The 16,738-nt window shown below is 49.5% G+C and overlaps 1 protein-coding gene and 1 pseudogene across 1 annotated transcript; both read left to right on the top strand.

The window, feature by feature from the left end:
* Nucleotides 1-4,398: 4,398 nt before the first annotated feature.
* On the top strand, nucleotides 4,399-8,424 carry LOC123344096 (annotated as a pseudogene).
* A 2,200-nt stretch (nucleotides 8,425-10,624) lies between these two features.
* Nucleotides 10,625-16,115, top strand: LOC123343569 (zona pellucida sperm-binding protein 3-like). Its single transcript, XM_044978712.1, has 9 exons — nucleotides 10,625-11,076; nucleotides 12,536-12,654; nucleotides 12,736-12,839; nucleotides 13,270-13,447; nucleotides 13,546-13,666; nucleotides 13,757-13,848; nucleotides 15,218-15,363; nucleotides 15,510-15,617; nucleotides 15,694-16,115. The coding sequence occupies exons 1-9, from the start codon at nucleotides 10,669-10,671 to the stop codon at nucleotides 15,780-15,782; spliced, it is 1,365 nt and encodes a 454-aa protein (XP_044834647.1). The 5' UTR covers nucleotides 10,625-10,668; the 3' UTR covers nucleotides 15,783-16,115.
* The last annotated feature ends 623 nt before the right edge of the window (nucleotides 16,116-16,738 follow it).

Raw genomic sequence — 16,738 nt, 5'->3', positions numbered from 1 at the left:
ACTTTTGCAATTGATACAGATCTTATATTCGTAACTTCAGATACAGCAGTGATACATGCATACAAATAGGATAATCATATTTGGTAAATCATGACTCTTCCAATGATATCTCACAAGACCCATCTTACATAAAATACAACTTAGTTATGCCATATTCATATCATAAGCATATATCTGTAAGGAATATGGGTATGATGTGACAATCATAAATGGAAGTAATGTTTTTGTTAAATATAAACAGCTGAGTGAATTTCAGCTCTATTCAAAATGCAGAGGTAAAAGACAAATCCATGTTGCCTCACAGGCTGGTCACCAGAACAGCTGGGAGAGATGGTGAGATTCAGACTGGTATTTGAAGTATTTTTAGGATCGACAAACAGAATGAAAAACAAACATGAGAAATTTCAAAAGTCAGTGATTAGTTAGTTGAGAAAGCACCTTGACGTGTGAAGTGCTGAGAATGGTTATTGTTACCGTGGATGGACAAGGGATAAGAACAGGAGCCCAGATCCCCAAAGGTATTTCGGTGCCTAACTCCCATTGAAATCAATGAAAGTTAGGTGCCTAAATGCCTTTGATAATCTGGGCCAGGGTCCCCATTGTAAACTCTGTTCTATGACCAAACCATAACACATTGGACTGTGATCCCATTAGATCTTATAAATTAGATAGGACATTTATTTGATCTGTACTATAAAAGAGTGAAGTGAAATAGCCATGTCTAATAATTATCAGTATTATATAGATAGGACAGTTTGTAAATGTCTTATTGCATGTCTCACAGAGTCAGTTATCAGAAATGGAGTGAAAACCCTGGCCTGCTGCATCCCAGACCAATGCCTCACCCCTTGGAGCCCAGTGATTCACAGCCAGCTGTTTAACCCTCCTACATCTCGCTTGACCGGTAATATTGGGAAGATACAGGTAATACCATTTTGAATGCATACAGATCCTCCTGAGCCATAGTGCTCCGAACACTTCCTGAAGCTGGTGGGTATCTGTATCTCCATTTCACAGATAGCTAAAGCACAGAGAGCTCAAGGCCTGGGTCTCTCGATGTTTGGGTGCCCAAGCTGACAACCCCGAAGGTCCTGGAGTTCTGTCTGGCCCATTGACTAACAAGCTGTGCTGCCTGGTATCCCAGCAGTGTGCAGTGATTCCCTACATCCACACCTGGCCTGGGCTTTAGATTCTCCATCACTGGTCATTTCAAAATCAAAATGGGATGGTTTTCTATACCATGTACTCTAGTTCAAACAGGAATTCATTCAGGACTGTCCTACAGAGGTCTGATGGGATGACCACAGGGGTCTGTTCTGGCCTGGGGACCTATGGATCTATTAAAAGACTGCTGAAAAACACACACAAATGACATTTATAATCCACATTAGAGACTTGAATCTAATAACAGTGGCTCGGCAGCCCCACAATAGGTAAGGTTGCGTCACGACTTCTGTTTAAAAGTTGACCTTATAAAATCGACACACTTGGTCAGATTACTTTGAAATTTGCTGTGACCAGGGGGAATCCAGGGTAGGGTTGGTGACCCAAATTTGGGGTCATTTGAGCTATGGATTGTGCAGATATTAGTCCTTCCCTCTTCCCCTTCCCCAAGAAAAAATCCAAAAGGTTTTTAGGGTTTTTGTTGTTGTGCAGAGCTAGTGATCAAACTATTGATGTGATGTGGGTTCAAAATGGCCTCAGTCAGTCCAGTTTTACCCAAGGTAGTGCATGTCACCCCTTAAATCATTGGGGAGCCAAACTGAGAGTAGTATAAGGACATGTTCACTGCCTGTGGCTTCTGCCAGGGGCTGCAACTGGGGCCATGTGCCCCCCTCATAGCTTCCCAGGGCCATGCACTCCCCCCACACCAGCTGGGGCTGGGGCAGGGGCTGCGTGCCTGTGGCTTTGGCTGGAGCAGGCTTTGTGTGCCTCTGCCCCACAGTTGCAGCCAGCTCTGGAGCCAGGGCTGTGCGTCCCATTGTGGCTGCGGCCGCTGGAGCTGGGGGCTCGGCCTGTCAGACCTCACCCCACCTAACCCTGCCCCCTGGTTATTTTTAGTAAAGTCACAGACAGGTCACGGGGCTGCCATGAATTTTTGTTCGTTGCCCGTGACCTGTCTGTGACTTTTACTAAAAATAATCATGACAAAATCTTAGCCTTATGTACCAATAAAGAAAAAAACCATGAGAGGGTTTCTTTGCAGCCATTCTATGCTTGCCTGGGTAGTTTAAGGGAATGTGCCAACATCACTGCCTTTGGTGAACACCCCGCTGTTAATGTTACTAGTCCAAATGCTTGTACATCTGTGCAATAAATATTTAATACCTCATGTTGCTTGATGAAAGTTGTCTGTGATTGAGAGTGAATGGGTTGTAAAAGGAGGTGAAGAGCTTGTACATTTCAGCAACTGTGGGGTTGGCAGAGTAAAGGCATATTGGGGCATTGCGGAAAGAGGGGAGAGCTGTGCATTTCCTGGGTTTCAGAAATTTGAGTTTTGCTTAAATCCACACTCTGCCTGGGATGACTGACCCCCAAACAACATAACTCTACTGTAACATAGTTTTTTGCCATTGAATTGCCTAGAACTCCCTCCTGCATGCCAGGAGCTTCCCCTGGTAAAAGTGGGAACTGACCCAGGTGGCACAAATTCCCATTCTTTATTTCCCTGCTCCTGGGTCTGGGCAGTGGGTGTAATTGGGCCCTAGGATTTCTCTAGGAGTGACTCAGCCACCTGGAGACCCACCCCCAGGGCTGATCCCCCTCACAAATAATGGGGCCCATTTATTCTGGTTTCTGAAGGATGTGAACAGAGCTCTCCCTCATTCCAAAGAACTGTCCTAACCACCAGGCTGGAGAATCAGTCTTCCATTTACCCTCTGGCCCAATGACTAGTCAAGTATTTATGAACAGTGGAACAGCTTCAACCGGCGAGATTAATAGGGGAAGAGCAATTTCTTTCAGTGTAGGAGACCCACGTTCAAATCCCCTTTCCATATCTGGAATTAACCTTCCACATACCAGGTGAGTGCTCTAACTAGTGGAATAGAGGGTATAAAGGACACAGTATCTCCTCCTTCTCTGGACATTTGGGAATAGCACAGAAGGTCCCCCAATATTTTGTCCAAAACTAGTCAGGAAATTGATGTCAAATTCACACATAGGTGTGAATCAATGGAATTTGCATGTTCTGGCACACAAATTATTCATACAAAAACGTGGCCTACTCTATTAAGAACAGACCTTATTCCACAATGTAGCCATGTCCTAAATGTTGGCCTGGATTAGACAGTCAGGGAAGGGACTATTAACTCTATGCACACATCATATTTATTGTCCAAATTGGAGACTTTCACCACTAATTGTCTAGATCTCCACAGGAACTTCCCAAAGGCTGTAGGCCGGGCACTGACTGCCAGGAGGCAGAAATCCCTGCACAAATCACAATGGGTCAGATGAGGGGCCCTATCCTTTCTGACCTGAATACTGTCCCCACAATGGGTTTGATGAACACTTGCCCATCCTGCATTGGCCTTATGGTGCCTCCATTAACCCTTTGGAGTCCCTATATCTGTGGCGTTGACTTTGTAGCCTTGGCTATCTACATTTTTCTTGTGGAAGAGAGACGCTCTACTTACAAACAGTCCCCTTCTGAGGGAGTGTACCTGGAGTAGCTCTGCTTACCTTGGAAGGAGGAGGGTGTATGGAGGAGGGTGGCTGCAGAGACTAATGGCTTACCTCCATTTTGATGTTGGGGTCTGGACTGAAGGGAGGTCCAATTCTGTGCTATGCATCTTGATTCAAATCTTGCCCAAGCTCTTTCTGCCTTGAGAATGGCACCAACACTTGGGTGGAGTATGTCTTGTCTTTCCCCCTTGGAGGCCTAGCTGCAGTTCCTGGGTGTTGGTTTCCTGTCTGAGTTTAGTGGGCCATATGCTGCAGCACAAAACAAGCAGGAAGTCAGTTGTGTTGGGCTGTGTCTCCATAAGAATGGAGCTAGAATGAGAACTCTTCCCTCATCTGCATGCAGACAAGAAATCTCTCAGCTAGTGTTGGATGGAGAGTGACAACTCCTGAGGTTTTGAAATGTCACCATCTTTCCGTATTGGCATTAACAAAACACAACCTTTGCCTGTTGCTGTGAAATTGAATTGTCAGGTGGAAAAAGCCAGGCTTTGATTTATTTGCCAAACCCCTCTTAGACCTCTGGTATCTTTCCTGTCAAAATCACTGTGTCTCTGCAAAATGCATAGGCTTTGAAACTGTATGTTTTGTTGACAATACTTGCTAGAAATTTTCTGACCAGCTCCCAAAATGTGACACCTCTGTCCCCCCGTCCCCCCCGGACTACTTCTACAGTCACCTCTCAATCCCACCCAGCCTGTAGCAACAGCACTGATGGCTTGCACAGAAGAACTAGTGCTCAGGAGCAATAGTGAAAACAAGCTTGTTAGTAGAGTTTCTCTTTTACTCTCCACTCTCTCTCTCCTTCTGCAGGCTGTTCTCACTGAGTGTCAGGCTATCTGTGTATTGGTAACTCTTCTGTCCTAAACAATCACCCTGTGATACCAGCTCTTCCTCCTATGTCCCCCTTGGCTCTCACTAAAGAATCATTGGAATCTTAGCACTCTCCAAAGCCTTGAACTTCTAATTTAATATGAATCAGCCCATCGAACCTTGGCAGTCTTGTTTTCATGTAATAACGCCAGTGTCTGCCTTTCTCCAGACCCCATACTTCCTGGTCTACAGCACAAGCCTGTTCTACAACCCCTGCCAGCAACCCAGGCAACCCCTGCCAGCAACCCAGTGATCCTGAGACCCAGTCCAGCTGTGATCCCTATTGAGTGTCACTATCCCAGGTGAGTGCCTGAGATGCTCTGTCCCTATCACTCACATCTAGTCCCTGTCCATGGGAGCAAGTTGAGCACCTGAGGTTTCTTCCTCTCCCAGGAAGAACCATGTGAGCAGCAAAGCCATCAAACTAACTTGTGTCTCCTTCAGCTCTACCTTGTCTGTGGAGGAGAGGTTGAGTTTTTCCCTGAGGAATGGTAGGTGGTGGTTCCTTTGCACAGGGGCCTCCTGGAGTCGTGATTTGGATGCACCACAATGATTGCCAAGTGAGCCCTATGCCTGTGGGGGAGTGTTTGTCACACAGCCCTCTCCTTCCCCCTAGGGGCTGTCAGTGGAGGGTGGTGAAGGGACACAGCCCAAGCTCCCACGTTTGGGTAGTCTGACTTCAGTGTAGCTCCTCAGGCAAGCTGAGGTGCTCAGCAAGGTCCCCATTATGTGTCAGGGCATTAATTCCCGCTTGTGTCAATCAGCTCCTCTCCACAGATCCATGTGGGTGCTGGACCATACGCTTCAACAGGAGCTAAGCTTCCACCCATCCAACATCTAATCCAGATGATTAAATGAGAGCATGGAGCAGGAAGCATAAAGATTCCAGAGGGGCTCCATATGCTGCCTGTGGTGCTCATGGAGAGCTTGCCTTGCAGAGGACTGGTCTACACTTACCTTGCAGTCCGACGCGGGGAGTTCGACTTCTCGGAGTTCGAACTATCGCGTCTGATCTAGACGCGATAGTTCGAACTCCGGAAGCGCTAGGTCGAACTCCGGTACTCCACCGCGTCAGGAGTTGCCGGAGTCGACCTGCGAGCCGCGGACTTCGCTTCCCCGCTGTCTGGATGGGTAAGTTTTCGAACTAGGGTAGTTCAAATTCAGCTACGTTATTCATGTAGCTGAATTCGCGTACCCTAGTTCGAATTAGGGGGTGTGTGTAGACCAGGGCTGGAACACTGAGAGACCATCCAATGGATTCCAGCTTGGGGTGGTCATGCATATCCAAGCTGATGTCAGCACTGGGAACCATGTGGCTTTGAGGCGCTGTGTGGCCACCCTGAGCCCAGACAGGGACTCCTCTTCCTGCTATGCTGTCATTGACTTCAATGGGTAAGAGCTGAGGTGTCCCTTCCTGAGGATATTTACTGCTGTCGCTGATAAGGAACTATGCTTGCTGGGCATCTTACTGACCCTTGACTCTTGTGTCTAGCTGCCTGGTGGATGGCAGATCAGATGACATCCCCTCCGCCTTCATATCCCCCAGGTCCAGACAGGACACACTGCAGTTCATGGTGGATGTGTTCAGGTTTGCAGGAGATGCAAGAAATTTGGTGAGATGCCTTCCCCCACTCTCTCTCAACACCTAAGAGGGCTGTTAAGTCTCTGTCCCTGAAATGACTCTATTCCCACTTCCCCTCCAGATCTATATCACCTGCCATCTGAAAGTCACTGCAGCTGAGCAAGCCCCAGATCCCTGGAACAAGACTTGTTCCTTCAACAAAGCAGGCAACATGTGAGTGGCTGGAGTAGAACCTTTGGCTAGTCTGAATCTGTTCCCCTTCCAGATGTTGCAAAATTCAATATTCTTGTACACTTTCTATCTTAGGAACTGGCCAAGAATTACTTGGATATGTGAGGGTTTATAATTGACCAGAAAAATGGGCAATGCTCGAGACAATGTAGTTTCTGATAGTGACAACTTAAAACATGTATTCATGTGGAGAAGACTAGTAGGGAAAAGCTAATAAAGCACTGAAGAGCTGCACAGTAACTTGCTACAGTAAATAACTATCTTCTCTTTGTTACAGCTGACTTCCAGTGGAAGGCACCAGAGACATCTGCAGCTGCTGTGAGGCTGTGAGACTGGGAACTGTGTGAGCTGGTTGGAGGACAGTCTGGTAGAGTACCCTCTGGACAGATGGCTGGGGAGGCACTTCCAGAGAGATGTGTGTCCATCCCCCCCACCCCCGGCATGGTAGGTTCTCTGTACAATGCCTGCATTGCATTGTTTAGTGCATGGGATGGATACCCCTATTCCAGCAGAGTTGGGTCAGTTCTGTTCCTTGGATCATCATCCCACTTTGGAACTGGTGCATCTAAATTGCTATTAATGGGTTGTGGTGTGTGTGGGGGGAGGAGGTTCAGCCCCTTTCAATACAGGGAAGCAGAGGCTGATGTTGCTGTTGGACCCTTGTTCATCCTTAATGCAGGGCCGGCTCTAGACCCCAGCGCGCCAAGCGCGCGCTTGGGGCAGCATTTTGCCGGGAGGGCGGCAGGCGGCTCCGGCGGACCTTCCGCAGTCATGCCTGCGGGAGGTCCACCGGAGCCGCGGGAGCAGCGGACCATCCGCAGGCACGTCTGCAAGAGGTCCCCCGGAGCCGCGGGACCGGTGTGCTTGGGGCGGCCAAATTCCTACAGCCGCCCCTGCCTTAATGCAGCTGAAGGCTCAAGGTTTCAAACAGAGGCAGCAAAGATGGCACTACAGGGTATGGAGGCTGCTGAGTGGAAAGCTGATGGTTCTAGTTCTAACCTTCCATCCATGGTTTCCTCCCCCAGGTACATGAGAGGAGCCTGCAATTACACTGTGATGGGCTGTTGTGGCTCCGGCTGTAGTTCTGTCCCTTGCTGCCCTGCTAACTTTGACCATATGCAGGAAGTAGAAGAACTCCACTGCCTGGTCTGTGTATGATGTGCAAATCTGTACAAGAAAGAGTAAAACCATCTTGACTGGGGTCTGTGGCTGGATTGTCTGGGCCAAAATTGGTGGGAGGAAAATATTTCTGTGACTAATAGGAGCTGGAGAAGGGTGAAAAGGGTCCTGAATGCTAACTTATCACTCAGTGCAACTTTTCTTGCTCTGGGGGGCAGATCCAGTGCCTGCCATTAGGAGGAGTGAGGGAGAGACCTTCAACAGCCTCCTTGGAATGTTGACACTCTTCTGTGCTTATGGCCCAGCAGCCATGTGCTACTGTGCCTCATTCTCCGGGATGTCAGACTGGCCCAGCTCCAGTCACTGCCTACTAACCATGCACGGGCTACACAGGAGTTGACACAAATTAGATGACTGAGGCTGAGGAGGGCTTTGCCTGCCTGGGGAAGAACAATGGTCAAGCATCTGGCTGCCACTGGTAAACAGTCTGTGAAACCCTCATGAGGAAGGGGTGGAGATAGGCAGGCAATGTGCCTGAGCCTGCCTCTTTCTGCCCAAATGGAGGCCTAGATGCTCTTCCCTCTGGGCCCTTCATAAAGGGATCCTGAATAGTTGGGACAGTAGCTTGCCAGGTCTCACCCCAACAGACTGGGAGGGTAGAGATAACAGCTGGTTTTGTATCAGGATACTTTGGATGCAGTGCTTGCTGAATGCCTCTTGAAGACATCTCTCCCCTGGACTTCAGGCAGTATAGGTGCAACCCTGCTCCAGGTCTCTACCCTAAGCCAACAAGGAATACAATAACACCTACAACTCTCTCTAGCACTTATTCCACAGTTGCTCTAGCAGTGGTGGCAGCTACTGTAAAGGGACTAATGCAGAGTGGGCACAGGCATGTAACATTCCTCTTCTGTTGTGGGAATAGCTGCAAATAACTGAAGCACCATACGCAAAGCTAGAAAGCAAGCCCCTGTTACTGGCCTATGGCATGTATAGAGTGCTCAGCACTCTGCAGAATCTGCTCTGTCAGTTCAGGTTTATGGTAAGGCCTGATCTACCCATAAAACTTAAGTCAAGCTAGCTACGTCACTCACTGATGTGAAAAGTCTGTACCCCTGAGCAACCCAGTTAAGCCACTCTAACTTGCAATGTAGACAACAGTAGGTGAAGGGAAGAATTCTCCAATGCAAGATGAGGAGTTTGCTTACAAAGACTTAATCTAGCTCCCAAATGATAGGTATCATCCACATACCCCAGAGGTCTTTTGCCACTCACTTCCTAAAACTCCCCAGCAACTTCCCAAAACGTGGAGGAGGAGTTGTGTTGAAAAGGGTACTGTTTTGGGCCCAACATGGGATGATGTTAATAAACCCTTGGTTATTATAATATTAAACAGGTCAGCATCTGGGGTTTAGGTAAAGTTATTCCTGCCAGCTCCCCCTCTAACAACCACCACTGAGAATCTTTTTAACACATCATTAGTGATAAAGGGAAAAGCAGTTAAAGCATTTGGAATGTCAAGTATTAAGTGACTTTCGTTTTAACAGTCTTCCCCATTCCCTTTAGCTGCAGAGAGATTTCATAGGGAAGCCCTCATTACCAGTCTGCAGGTGGGATTAAAGCTGGTGGTAACTCTCTGGGGGAAAGACAAGCAGTCATTTGAAGTAGGGTGCTGCTGCTGTTACAAGTCAAACCCTGCTTCCCTGAAGCCAACCCCCTGAGAAGGGCAGAGATAGGACAGCAAAGAGAGAAATTGCAGTGTCTGGCTCTCATTGGCAGCCTCCCTGCTGGAGAAACACAGGCCCAGCACAGTCTGATCAGCCACACTAGGCCTTGGCTACACTTGCAAATTTGCAGCGCTGCAGCAGGGTGTGAAAACACACCCTCTCCCGCGCTGTAAATTGCGGTGCTGCAAAGCGCCAGTGTGGTCAAAGCCCCAGCGCTGGGAGCGCGGCTCCCAGTGCTGTACGTTATTCCCCACAGGGAGGTGGAGTACGGACAGCGCTGGGAGAGCTCTCTCCCAGCGCTGGCGCTTTGATTACACTTAGCGCTTCAAAGCGCTGCCGCGGCAGCGCTTTGAAGTGCAAGTGTAGCCAAAGCCTCAGACCTGGCAAACTCATACCAGCAGCAGGCTCTTTAGGGCAGTGCTTTCCTGGTTTACAGCAGTGTGTTGCAAAGGAGGAGTTGCCTTAGCCACATACTCCAGATTCTGATTAAATAGAGGAAAGAGAAGCAATAAGGTAGGGAAGGAAAAGGGTACGAGGGATGGGGTAACATCAGGAACCCAAGTCTCATAGTCCAGGTGTTTCTGGTGATTGCCAGGAGATCCCTCTCTGGGCCTGTCTAGTCAGTGACAGGCTGGGCCACTACAAAAATTATTTTCCCTCTGTTGATACTTACACCTTCTTGTCAACTGTTGAGAATGGGCCACATCTACGATAATTGAATTGGCCTCATTAGCACTGACCCCCCCCACTTGGTAAGGCAACTCTCATCTTTTCATGTGCTGTGTATTTATATCTGCCTACTGTATTTTCCACTTTATGCATCTGATGAAGTGGGTTATAGCCCACGAAATCTTACGCCCAAGGACTCCTCGTTGTTTTTGCTGAACAGACTAACACGGCTACCCCTCTGAAATCTAGTCAGGATGTCTCTCAGGGTCAGGAAGGCCCAAGCATGTGGTGGTGGATCCCCAGGAGATGCGGGTGGGGGCAGCCACGATGGTGAAGTTCACTCCTTCCATTTCATCCTGCTCCCAGGATGCACCCAACTCCCACTGCTGGAACCCTTCAGCTTGTCATATCAAGCCATGACTTCACCAGGAACCTTGAACACTCCTTATCACCATTCTTTTCACCCAAACAGTTCAGTGTGCACCTGCCTATTTGTCTCCAACTTCTGATGCCATCTATAAACAATTGTGTGTAACAGGCAGCGTGGGATTTTTGTTACCTTGGACAGTTTAGAGAGCAGGCCACTGATGGCCAGCTGGGTCTGATTCTCACTGTTTTCCCTGCCCCAGGGTCAGGGCAGTGGCTGTGATTGGGCCCCGGCTGCCTGCAGTCTAGGGGAGGGTGTTAATTATCTGGGCAGCTGGGAGCTGGCTTTAGGTCAAGGTATAAAGGGCCCCAGAGTAGCAGTTTCCTTCCAGGCTGGGTTTGCCACAGGCAGGTAGAATGGGGTACAGCCTGGGCTTTGCCCTCCTGTGCTGGGCAGTCAGTGGGGTGACCTGTTTCAATCCTTGGGATTTCTCTAGAAGTGACTCAGCCATCTGGAGACCCACCCCAAGGGCGGAGCCCCCTCGCAGACAAGCCCATGTGCCCTCTCTTGCTCAGCCTTACCCCTGGGCTTGGGTTGATGCATCCCAGCTCAGGGCTGTGTCCCCACTGCAGCCTGTCATAGTGCAGTGTGAGGAGGCTCAGATGGTGATCACTGTGCACAGGGATCTGTTTGGGACAGGGCAACTGGTCAAAGCTGCTGACCTGAGCCTTGGCTCAGCTGCCTGCCAGTACATGTCCCTTAATGCTGCAGAGAACACAGTGACCTTTGCAGCTGGGCTCCATGAATGTGGCAGCACCTTGCAGGTAAGCATCCCTCGGAAGCCCCTTCTTGCCATGTTGGGGTGGGAGGTGTCAAGAGTGCCCACTTCTCTGCTTTGTATGTATAATTCTACATCTGGTGTTCTAGACATATGTGAAGTGTTCTGTGCAGTCCCTGAAAGAACTGTCAGTTCTGTGCTTGTGACCTGATGACTGTGGGTGGTGTGCAGCTGTGGGTGTCTCAGGGCCTGGCTATAAGTCCTCTCTGAGCCAATGGAATGTAGATTGTACAGAAGCATGGTAAGCTGTGTTGTGTGCTCCAAAATCTGGGAGGAAAGGCTGGGGGGAGAGAATCCTTCTAGAGAAAATGTTTTGTAATGACTGGCTGGTACCAAATCTCTCATTGGTCTACTTCCTGGTCTCCTTGTGTGAGGCCCATGCTGACAAGGATGACATGCAAATTCACTAACCATTCCCAATCTGGAAGGCAGAGTGGTGCTGGAGTGGGACTCTCACCTACTGGGTGGTGAAGGGCAAGTCACTTTCCCTGCTCTGTGCCTCAGTTTCCCTAACTGTACACTGGGGCTAAAGAATGATAGCTGCTTTCTTTATAAAGTGCTTTGAGATCTGCTGATGAGATAAGAGGTTGTGATTGTTCCAGTTAGGAACAAAACCCCTCTTCAAAAATACAAAATCTCTGGTCGGATGCAAATTCTAGTTCTTGTATAGCTCTGCTGGGACCACTGGCAATTTTGAGCGATTGGTTAGTTACATCAGCTGCAGTTTTGTTTTTGCTCTCTCTCATTGTGAGCCTTAATATACTGCATCCGACGAAGTGGGTATTCACCCACAAAAGCTCGTGCTCCAATACGTCTGTTAGTCTATAAGGCGCCACAGGACTCTTTGCTGCTTTTACAGATCCAGACTAACATGGCTACCCCTCTGATACTTAATATACTATAGTTACTAACAACTTATTGCTGGGGAAAAATTCATCACTATGCATGACTAAAGCCCTCAAAATAGGGTGTATCTAGTGCACGAGCCTTGCATTGGCTCAATTCACCTCTAACAAATAACAAAGCTTAAAATTTACTGTCCTCTCAAGTCTTTAGCAGCACAAAGACTCAAATTTTTGGGTCTGTGATCACTAAGGCTTGTATGGGGGGGACAGAACTTGCTGTAGGATTCAAACATGCCCTTTACCCTACCTTCCTTTCTGTCTGTACCAATGTGTGACTGAGTCTAAGCTGGCATCAATGTATGTCCAAAAGGCCCCCATAGTGTGAATTCTTCCAGCTTAGATGCCTTCTAAATTCCCCTTCAGTTGCTTCTCGAGTTGACCCTTCACTTCCTGATACCTGCCTCGTGTACGAAATGTTAAACGTGTAACTGAGCAGGTTGGAAACATGGGGCTATTGTGAACTCTCTTCATTAAACTTCTCTGGCATTTCCCCTCTGCTTTAATCTTAATGTGAGCCTTTCAACATCTGCCTCTTCCCAGATGACCCCGAACTCCCTAGTCTACAGTACAAGCCTGTTCTACAACCCAACTCCTGCCAGCAACCCAGTGATCCAGAGAACCAGTGCAGCTGTGATTCCTGTTGAGTGTCACTATCCCAGGTGAGGTGAGATTCTAATCCTGTCCTTGCACTTCATGGCCATTCTGGGGTCTGTCTTAACCACTGGGCCTACCTCTCCCAGGAAGGACAATGTGAGCAGCAGAGCCATCAAGCCAACATGGGTTCCCTTCAGCTCTACCCTGTCTGCAGAGGAGAGGCTGGATTTCTCTCTGCGCCTGATGAATGGTAGGTGGGAGTCCTATCACCCTCTAGTCAGACATGCCAATATCTGTTACATTGGACCCACTCTCTAGCTTCAAAGGGGTTGGGAGCTTTCCTGGAGCACTAGGACTCAGTACAAAGCTGAGCAGCTGTCGGCACTGGCCACTGACCCCATACTGCAGGAAAGAGACTTGGATGGCAGAGCTAGAATAATCCACAGACCATGCAGTATTTCCCAGCCAGCTTCTCTTGTCCCCAGTATGATTACATTTGAGGCTTCTCTCCTGTGGGGATATCCCACTAGCTTGCATTCCCATCTGCCTGTCTTCCATCCAGACCCTTTGCATCTCCTCCTCCAAAGGCAGCAACTCCTCTCCATGCTGGCCCAGGAGCTAGGGGTCTATAGCGAACCATACCATCTGCCTGTGGTGCTCATGGTGAACTTGCCTTGCAGATGACTGGAGCGCTGAGAGACCCTCCAATGGATTCCAGCTGGGAGAAGTCATGCATATCCAAGCTGATGTCCACACTGGGAACCATGTAGCTTTGAGGCTCTTTGTGGACAGCTGTGTGGCAACCCTGGGCCCAGACAGGGACTCCTCTCCCCGCTATGCTGTCATTGACTTCAATGGGTAAGAGCTGGGGCCTTCTTCTAGAGGATATTTACTGCTGTAGCTGGTGAGGATCTATTCATGGTTAGCACCTTATTGACTATGACTCTTGTGTCTAGCTGCCTGGTGGATGGGAGATCAGATGACACCACCTCAGCCTTTGTATCCCCCAGGCCCAGGCAGGACACACTGCAGTTCATGGTGGATGTGTTCAGGTTTGCAGGAGATGCCAGTGACTTGGTGAGATTGTTCCTTCCTCTAAATCCAGACTGAACAGAAGTTGGTGTCCCCTTGTGTGCGCCTAACCCCTCTATTCCTCTTTCCCTTCAGATCTATATCACCTGCCACCTGAAAGTCACCGCAGCTGAACAAGCCCCAGATGCCTTGAACAAGGCTTGTTCCTTCAACAAAGCAGGCAACATGTGAGTAGCAGGAGCACAAAACATGAGCATTTGATGAGAAAGTGGAGATCTGACCTACTGCATGGCTTGGATCCAGAGGCAGGGCTCATGCTTCCTTTCTGAATATAGGACCTAGTTTGGTCCAGGGACTGTTTGGGCTGGGGCCCCTGTTGTGAAGGATGCTGCCTGTGCACTAAGGATATGACTGATAGGTCAGCTGTGACATCAGTCACTGTTATTACACATCTGACATGTAATGTGCTCTGAGGAGTTGGGTAACTGCTCCCAGGGACATAGGCAGCGAGTTCCATACCCACATGGTGCTCGGGCACCAGCAATATGTGGGGCTGGGTGTCCCCTCGCTCCACCGGTGGCCCCCCATCTCCCCCGAGTGTCCCGCAGCCCCGACTTGCTGCCCCTGCCCCTTGCTTGCCTTTCCCAGGCAGAGAGTCACTGACTGTCTCTTCCCTGTGCAGCTCCATGTTGCCTCCCTGCAGCAACTGCTGTCGCAGGGTCCTAGTGCCCCGCATCTCCACTGCCAGGGCAGACTGACTCTGAGCCTGCCCTCCCCCCTCAAACCCTTCCCTTTTCTGGCAGGGCCCTCCAGCAGCACAGGGCCGCCCCCCTCTGCCTGTAGTCACTGCTTCTGCTCCATGCAAGGAGGCAGCCCTATCCCTCATCCCCAGTGAGGCTATAGTGACAGTGTGCTGCTGGGGGGTGGGAAGGGGGGGGCTCCTCCCCCCAGAGCTTGCTGCTGCCAGCAGGGAAAGGGCTGGTGGGGGGAGTCCTCTCTGGCTCCTGTCCCAGAGCAGCCTGCCTGCACCTCAAACTCATCCCCCCCCCACACCCTGACCCTCTGCCTGAGCCCCTCCAGCACCCAAACACCTTATCCCCAGTCCCAGCCAGAGCTCTTGCCCTGAGCCCCTCCCACACTCCAAACCCCTCATCTGCAGCCACAGCCCTCACCCCTGCACCCCATCCCTCTGCACTCCTCCCATCCCCAAACTCCCTCCCAGAGCCTGCACCCCAATCCCCTGCCCCAGCCTAGGGCCTGCACCCCAAACTCCATCCCAGAGCCTTGGGCAGGTGGTGGATGGAGTTTGGGGGGGGGGTGGAGTTGGAGCGGGTTCTGGGCACCACCAAAATTTCTACAAACATGCCACCCCTGCCCAGGGTCAAGATCATTTTTTGTGGGGTGGCTGGAGAAGGGGCCCCCTTTATGCAGGATTTGCATTTCTGATATAGAAAACCTTCACCCTAGGCTCCCTTCAGTGACAGTTTTTCTGTATTCACTTAATTCAGGAAGCTGTGGTGGGAAATCCTGTCTACAGCAGTTACGTGTGGGGTGGGAGGGGGGAATAAATGAGTAACTGTCCTCCTTCTATTCCAGCTGGTCTCCAGTGGAAGGCACCAGACAGATCTGCAGCTGCTGTGAGACAGGGAACTGTGGGCTAGTTGGAGGACAGTCCAGGAGTGTGAACCCTCTGGACAGATGGTCAGGGAGGCGCTTCCTGAGAGATGTGCCCCCCAGGCATGGTAAGGTCTGTTGGGGTGTGTGTGTGTGCACGCGCATACAAATACTTCAAACTGTGAGGTTCAGCTCTGGCTATTCCTATGGGGCTCCATTCCAAATTCAGTGTCTAAGGTGTTACTGGTGAGTTTCTCTTCCATTCTCCATCCAGGTGCCTCCTGGGGGAGAGAAGATCAGGCTGATGTTGTGGTTGGACCATTGTTCATCCTCAATCAAGGCTCAAAGGGTCTCTTAGAACATCAGCTGGAAGCACTACAGGGTAAGGCATCTGCAAGCTGTGACAAGGCTGAAATGCCCATGGTTTCAGTTCTAATGGCCTTATTGTTTCTCCACAGGTGCTGCAGAGGAGCAGAGCATAAAGGTGGGCCTGGTTTCCATGGCAGCAGCCATAGCTCTGGCCTGGTTTCCATGGCTGTGGCTGTAGCTCTAGCCTTTCTTGTCTTACTTTTGTTGCCTAAGAGAACAATTAACTGTTTACTTCCTTGGCTTTACTCTTGTGACTTGTCTAATAAAGCATGAAAATGGGATTCTGTGCTAATGCTGAATTCCTCCTCCGTAGCGGGGAGGAGAATGCACTCTGGATTGGGCTGTGGAGGAGGCATGCTCCTCTTATGATAAAACTACCCCTGAGAGGGTGGGAAAAGTGGTGTGAACAGGTAATGGAGATGCATAATGCCTGGCCAGCAGGGGGTGTGTGTATGTCCGTCTGTCCGTGCCCTGGTCCCCTGTTGGCAATGCTTGGGATATCTTCATACTAATGAGAGCTAATTACATCAACTGCCCTAAGTCCGTCCCTTCTGTACATCCCTGTGGCAACAAACAAAATGTAGCACTGGAAGGGACCTCTAAGAAGTTATCTAGTCTTGTTCCCTCGTGCCCCTAGCTGAGGCACCTAGATCATCTCTGATATGGGTTTGTCCAATCTGTTCCTAAAAAAACCTCCCGCAATGGGAATGCCACAGCCTCTTGAAAGTCTGTTCCAGAGCTTAACTCCCCTTACTGCTAGAAAGTCTTAGATTATTTATTAGGAAAATCTCCCTTGTTGCACATGAGGCCCATTACTTTTCTACATCCATAGAAGGTAGGGCAAGAAAAATTGATCCTTGTCTTCAAATTGGCTACAGCCTGTCTAAAAAGGATTTATCAAGTGCCCTCTCAGTCTTTTTTTCCTCAAGACTGAACATGTGCAACTTTCTAACCCTTTCATAGCTTTGAACTCTTGTACACATCTTTCCAGAACTGGCCACCATGCTCCAGCTGGGGCCAGGGGCAGCAGGTTTATATAATTTTTGGTGGTACCCCTGCCCCCCTGCGCACACACACACCCCTACCTGCTTTGTAACCCGATATATATTATTAAAAATAATGTAAAAATGTGAG

The sequence above is a fragment of the Mauremys mutica genome, chromosome 11, assembly GCF_020497125.1.
Source record: "Mauremys mutica isolate MM-2020 ecotype Southern chromosome 11, ASM2049712v1, whole genome shotgun sequence".
In the NCBI taxonomy this organism is placed as follows: domain Eukaryota; kingdom Metazoa; phylum Chordata; order Testudines; family Geoemydidae; genus Mauremys; species Mauremys mutica.
Note: the sequence above shows the minus strand (reverse complement) of the source record. Positions and strands in the feature narration are given on the sequence as shown.

Coding starts and splice junctions, on each gene's coding strand:
- LOC123343569 (XM_044978712.1), top strand. CDS start 10,669: ATGGGGTACAGCCTGGGCTTTGCCCTCCTGTGCTGGGCAGTCAGTGGG. Junction 13,667..13,756: donor CAGGAGATGCCAGTGACTTG/GTGAGATTGTTC, acceptor CTTTCCCTTCAG/ATCTATATCACCTGCCACCT. Junction 15,364..15,509: donor AGATGTGCCCCCCAGGCATG/GTAAGGTCTGTT, acceptor TTCTCCATCCAG/GTGCCTCCTGGGGGAGAGAA.